The sequence below is a fragment of the Meleagris gallopavo genome, chromosome 20, assembly GCF_000146605.3.
Source record: "Meleagris gallopavo isolate NT-WF06-2002-E0010 breed Aviagen turkey brand Nicholas breeding stock chromosome 20, Turkey_5.1, whole genome shotgun sequence".
Taxonomy (NCBI): domain Eukaryota; kingdom Metazoa; phylum Chordata; class Aves; order Galliformes; family Phasianidae; genus Meleagris; species Meleagris gallopavo.
Genome location: NC_015030.2, coordinates 607,972 through 614,613, shown reverse-complemented (window position 1 = coordinate 614,613; position 6,642 = coordinate 607,972). Strand labels below are relative to the sequence as shown.

Sequence of the window (6,642 nt, the reverse complement as noted above, 5' to 3'; positions counted from 1 at the left end):
CATGCAGCCGGTGTCCTGGCGGGCGCTGGGAGCCGCCCTCATCCTGTGCGGAGGGCTGCTGCTTGCCATGAAGAGGGTGAAGAAGGCGAAGGAGGACAGTGAGTGTTTCCCGGCGGGGGAGCGGGGTGGAATCGCGGAGCCCTTCTCCGAATTGCCACTCCTTTGCCTTCCTCCTTGCGTTCTCACGTGCGCTGTCGCAGCTCACGCTTTCTGCTCTCCGCGAGGGTTGGGAGAACCTCCCGCCACCCCGGGAGCTGCGATTCTCTGCACGTATTTCCTCGCTTTTAATGCTGAAGTCTTAGCTGCCTGATGCGTTCGATTTCTCAATGCGTACGGAGCCGGGCCACACAACTCTCCATCTCGTGCACCTGCGACAGCAGTGTGACAGTGCAGTGACGATGAACGGTCGTTGTGGCTTTTGGAATGTATCGATCGGTACAGAAGTTTGGTTGAAGTGGAGGGCGCTGCTTGGGAGCCTTTTCTGCTTGGGAGCTGTGCGCAGTGGGTGTCAGCAGAGCTGCCCCATTGCCGCTGCTCCGGGGCCTGACCTGCAGGGATGGGGCACGGATTGCAGTGCCGGAATTCACCTCCTCCTGCTGTTCCTGCAGAGCTGGAGAAGGAGCGGAACCGAGGCATCGGGAAACCGCTGCTGGGAGGGCCCTTCTCGCTCGTCAGCCACGAGGGACAGCCCAGGACCAACAGAGACTATCTCGGCCAGTGGGTGCTCATCTACTTCGGCTTCACACACTGCCCCGACATCTGTCCCGAGGAACTGGAGAAAATGATTGAAGTGGTCAATGAAATTGGTATGGGAATTGGGCGGTAGGAGGGCAAGGCTTATCGTGGTGACCTGTCGCCTGCGGGAGTAAATGACTGTCTTACAAAAAGCTGTTAATTAGCATTCAATAGTTGAATTAATTACTGAACAATACATAAATCAAGCTTCCTGTCTCTAGGATCAGGTGTTTGGGATGTGACAGCACTGACCTTTCTAGAACAGAGGATTTCTGTTTAATAAGGCACAGCCGTGGCAGGTTACATGCACTCATGTGTTCTACACCAGTGCCCATTTGTCTTCTCCTCTCAGCAGGGCAAAGCCTCCAGCTGGGAGCTGTGCACAAGCACAGAGGGTTGGTTTTCATGGCATTTATTTCTTTCTTTCAGAGATAGTATTATAGAAATTAAGCAACACCAAACAGGCTTTTTTCTTTGCTACTTAGGGAGGACTCAGGTAGATGTTGTAGCAATCTGCCTCTGACCATGTTTGAAGGGATATTAAGAAATGGTTTTTAGATTGCTAAGAAAAATTGTAATAGTTATTGTTTCTGACCACAGATAGAATCCCGTCCTTGCCTGATCTGACCCCACTCTTCATCACCATTGATCCTGAGAGGGACAGTGAAGAAGCCATTGCCAGATATGTTAAAGGTACAATTTTTTTTCTACCTTGGAGCTTTATAACAATCAAGAGAGAGTACTGAAAAGGAGGATTTGAGAGGATTCTTTTCACTCAAATATCTAAATGTCTTTTTTCTCTGTAGAATTTTCTCCAAAGCTGGTTGGGTTGACTGGTACCAGAGCACAGATCGACCAAGTGGCCAAAGCTTTCCGTGTGTATTACAGCGAAGGTCCCAAAGATGAAGACAATGATTACATTGTGAGTAAATGTAGGGTCTTTGCCTAATGGAAGGCTTTGGTTGAGAATGCCATAAAGATTTTAATCAAAAGACAGTTGTTGTAATCTGTGCTGAAGTCCTCTGTGACCCTGTTGCATCTACATGTGGTAAGTGGGAATAAAATACGTAGCGTGATAGTGTGAAGGGAAAGCTAAGATTTAAGTAAGACTGAACAGGGTAGTCAAAGTCTTACTTTTTGGAAACTTTTTGGTCTGGCGTAGGCACTCACAACTGCTGCCAAGGCCTTCTGCATTTGGCATATCCTGACAGGCTGGAAGAGTGAGGTAGGTGCAAGAGATGTGACAAGTGAGGGTACAAATTGAGGAATAGATTTTTTTAATACAAGAACTGAAGGGCATCAGAGAAAACTAAAAACAGATTCAAAAGGAAAGGTGGTGGGTTTTGTTGAAGTGAGCAGGTGAGAAGTGAAATCCATTGCTGTAGATGCAAACAAACAGTAGACATAGATGAGCCCACAGGGAGTCTTGATTATTCTTTGAGGAAAAAATTCTCTTGATGATGAAATGCAGAGAAATCATGTGCAGCCTGGGAGGCCAGTGAGCTAGAAATGTTTGGAAACTGACAGATAAGAGAGGAAAGTAGCACTTGGTTTTGGTTTTGGTCTGATCCAGTGTTTTTATCCTTACTCTCATTTTTCAAACTGCCTGACTGCAGCAAATAAATTATGCATGTGGCCAAAAGATTGGTGGAACATTTTTGTTGATGCATGTAAAGAAAAGGCAAAAGCAATGCACAATCTCTGTAAAGGGAAGACAGTCACCATGGTACTACACACTCATCTGGACTCCTAGAAAGAGTGTCAGGTGGGACATCAAAAACCAGCTTTTGCTTAAAGAGGCAGCAACCACATACAGATTCTAGCAAAGCACTTACAGGTTTTGATACAGAGATCTCGCCATGGGAAAGAAGAATGTAGATGAGAGCAGCTTCAAGGGAAACTGGAAGGAGAAATAAAAAGAGACCATAACTACAAATGTAAGTAATTATGAGAAAGGATTCAGGCTCCAGAGAGAACAGCTGTGCTGTGCTGGGGTTGTGCGAAGTACCTGGAAGCCTGGAGTGTGAGAAGAGCAGTGGGAGACAGTGAGGAAGAAAGCAGTGGGTTTGGAGCAGAACAGCCTGAGAGCCGCAGCCGTGGTGCCATGGGGAGCAGTGTGTGTGCATCTCTGCTGGCTGCGACTCCAGCTCTGCATATTTGCTGCAGGAAGGTGAGAAGACATGAGCCTCTGAAACCAACTGGAAAGAGGATAACAGCAACAGCAAATCTTGGAAGAGCTTGAGGCTGGTTTTGTGCTTGCCTGTTACCCAGGCAATTACTGCTCTGCCACTTCTTTCAATAAGGGTTTTTTTTCTCATTGTGTTGTGCACAGAGCTGCCTTCCAGTCAGTGAGTCAGACTGATACTTGTGTAGGAGCGTGCGCTGTGTGTTCTCTGTGCTGCTGAGCAGTGGGGAGAAGGCAGAGGTCAATTCTCTGCTTGTTTTGGCTTGAAAAGAACATGGAGATGAATGCTTACAAATAATCATTCCTAAACATCTATTTGTATTTTGCAAATGTTATTTACATATTAGTAGTTTCTATATAATAATCCCAATTTCATAATTAATTATGGAGTGTGCAATTTTTTTATCTTTTGCTTTGTTTTGTGGTTTGGAAGATTGCATTGAAAGTCACACAATGATTTTGTGCATCCATATAGTGGCAGTGGACCACAGCTTGAAAAGTAGTGGTCTCTTGCACACAGGTGGCATGCCCTCATGGCTGTCCCGAACCTCCTGCAGGCAGGGAGTTCAGGTTCTATAGGCAGGCTTCCTGTTCTGGATTTTTGTTGCTGGTGGTCTCTCGTTGAAGGGCAAGAGGGTCTGGATTATAATTCAAACTCCTTTAAAAGGTTCTGGTGTTTGATTTTTGTGGTCGTTTCTCAAATACTTGATACCTAGAGTAAAATATTTTAGTTAAACATACTTCAATAAAATTTTAAGAAACATGAATTCCATTATGGAAACGCTACAAAATGTAATGCATCCATTTAGCTTCTGATGCTGGAAATGCTTATGCAGTTTCTTGGTTCCAAACACAGACCTGCTCTTGGTACGTGAGTACATCTGTGTCCTTTTTGTCCAGTGGCACTAAGGTTATGTACTCACTGCAGCAATCAAAGATTCCTGGCCTCCATTTTCAGTTTATTATGTCTTTTCTCATAGAGGTGCTGTCATGGATCACCCAGAGATGTTTTAAAGATACTGAAAATGGAATTATTTTTAACATAAATAAAATTGGAGTACCTCACACTTTCAAATCATTGCTACTGTTAATTTTTTTCAGGTTATTTAAAATTCTGTCCCATTATCTCAGCTCAGACTCCGTGTGGTGCCTGCAGATGCCATCACAAGGAACCAGCAGGGGGCGCCCTCTCCCAGCACACGGTGTTTCCCTACGCACCAGCTTCTGTGTCTGCAGTTCCTGCGTCCCAGTGATGCTCTTGGTCCCTTTGTTTGCAGTGACAGCGAATTCTCTTTACCGAATTATCTCCATTTATATTGGATTTACATGATAAGAGCAACAGAAGCCTGGATACCTTCTGTTGGAGAGCATTAGGAGAATTAGAAGTAAACTGAGAAAAGTGAGGGGGAAAGACCACCAGCCTGTGCCTTCCCCATGTTTTCCCAGGCCTTTGTGTGCTGAGGGAGGGTTGCCTCTGCCTGGGGAGGATCTGTCTGCATATAGAGCTCCTTCATGCATCCTGAGTGCCAATGATGCATTTGTTCTGCCAAGTAGAACAACAGAAGGTCACTGAGGTGATGATAAAGTTCCCCAGATCTTACTTTAGCTTGTTGGGAAGAAGTTTTGTTGGACAGCTGAATGGAGCATGGTTGGTGCTGTCTTTGAGAGATGTGCAGGATCTTTTTTCACCAGATAACAATGTGCTTTCTTGCAGGTGGATCACACAATAATAATGTACCTGCTTGGGCCAGATGGTGACTTTGTGGACTATTACGGCCAGAATAAGAGGAGTGCTGAGATTTCTGCTTCTATTGCTGCACACATGAGGAAATACAGATCGTAAAGTATGAGGTCTCTGGACATGCATCAGCTGTAGGGTTGGCTGTAATTGGGCACTGTATTCAGTGGAGCTCAAGCAGAAATACGAGTGTAATGTCCAGCCACCATATGCCTCTTTTCTTCCAAATACAAAAGGCAGCAGCACTCAAAAATCTACAGAACCTTCCTGATGAATAGTATTTGTGGTGAGATCTGAAATTCAGGACTTCTTGGAAACGTTGTTGTGTACAAAAGATAGAAAACACTTTTCATTTCAGAAGAACAGCTGGCAGAATTAGTTGGTATCTCTTGGCCAGACATCATCTGGAGAACCTTTGCCTTCTTTTTTTCATGCCTTCTAGGAATGGCACTTAGAATATTGTGAGTAGAGAGGCTGAGAGTTGTTGAGGTTGAGAAGATGAAGAATGCTGGAAGTGTCAGCAGCTGCCATGCATGGGACCAGCGCTGTGCCGTGCCCAATCTTCCTCATTTGAATGCAGAAATGGTGGTTTTTTTCTTGATTTCTCCAAGGAAGCACTGTTGAATTGTAAGGAAATGAGTAATGGGTTGCAAATGCGTTTTTCTTCAGATCAACATGATTTTTTGCGTAGTCAGCCTGATTGTGCTTTGTTGAGTAATGAAGTGGGGAGGATGAGGAGGGGTCTGTATCCATGCATAAGACTGTTAACCAGATAAAATTTATGCAGTGCAGCATTTGAAAATAAAGATTGCTTTGTATAATTGCTTATCAATTTTCTGAGGTTTCCAGGAAGAGCCTCCCAGTAAAGAGTGGCTGCAGTGTCTGGAATTGTCTGCACGTGGGGACAGCATTACTGAGAGCCCGGAGCATATTGGCAGCTTTGCAGCGCTGGAGGGGCTTATGCAGAAGAGGTCTCACTTGCAGAGTGACTGTGAGGCATCTGTTTGCATTTTCTTTCATTTGATTTGACTGATGATAATGGGATATCAGAACTTTGCATGCTGATGAAACATAATGCGCTGCATTTCATCTCCTTAGAAAGTAGTGTTGATATATACAATATAGTAGGACAGGCCATTGCATGGTTTGGATGTGCCCATCACCAGGAATTTTTGTGTATTGGTTTATACCAGGTGTTTTAGTGCCTTAGTAGAATTTAACTTCCTTTTCAGCTGTTGAGCATTGTTCTGGCTGCTTTGGATGCAGTTAGCAAAGACAAGCAGCTTCCAAAGGAAGTTTCTCATGCTGGCTCTCGTGTCACTTAGAGCCGTGTCACATCCAAGGTGTTATCAGTAATGTTAGTGTCTAGGATGAGTGGCGCTGACAATAATAATTTTGTTTTCATAGAGACAGTATTGTTTCTGAGGAGTCTCATCTCACCTTTTATTTTTTCCCACAATTCCAGAGGCAATAAATTAATTGAGTTCAAAACTTTGCTTCTAATGAAGATGTTTGGCACCTTCTTGCTCTGCATTCCTCGTCCTGGTGGGTGCACACGTCAGTTCGTCTCCAAGTCCTCCTGCCTTAGGTGGGAGGCACCCTTCCAGCTGGCACTTCTGCGTTGCTGGGAAATCTGCCTTGAAACTGTACTCAATTTTGTTGTTTGTATGTATTAACTATGTTGTATACGAAGGCTGCTCCGAAAGTAATGCCTCCTGTTCTATTGGCCCACAGTGTCAGAGGTGGACATTGGTGGGATGGCAGCAGAGGCTGAACCTTCCCACCAGTGTCTCATTATGTGTTGCTGTGTGACAGACGGCAGCAGAGGGCACTGTGACACAATGGTGCCTGACATGGAAGTGCATATGAAGCAGAGATGTGTCATTGAATTCCTCCATGCAGAACAAATGGCACTCACTGACATGCATCAATGCTTGCTGAATGTTTATGGAAACCAAATGGTGGATGTGAGCACGGTGAGGTG

General features: G+C 44.9%; 1 protein-coding gene across 1 annotated transcript; it reads left to right on the top strand.

Annotated features, from left to right (window-relative positions):
• The first annotated feature begins 1 nt into the window (after nt 1).
• Nucleotides 2–6,165, top strand: LOC100544513 (protein SCO1 homolog, mitochondrial). The gene is made up of 6 exons (XM_019621594.2): nt 2–98; nt 609–806; nt 1,336–1,428; nt 1,542–1,657; nt 4,635–4,764; nt 5,508–6,165. The coding sequence occupies exons 1-5, from the start codon at nt 2–4 to the stop codon at nt 4,761–4,763; spliced, it is 633 nt and encodes a 210-aa protein (XP_019477139.1). The 3' UTR covers nt 4,764; nt 5,508–6,165.
• Nucleotides 6,166–6,642: the final 477 nt, after the last annotated feature.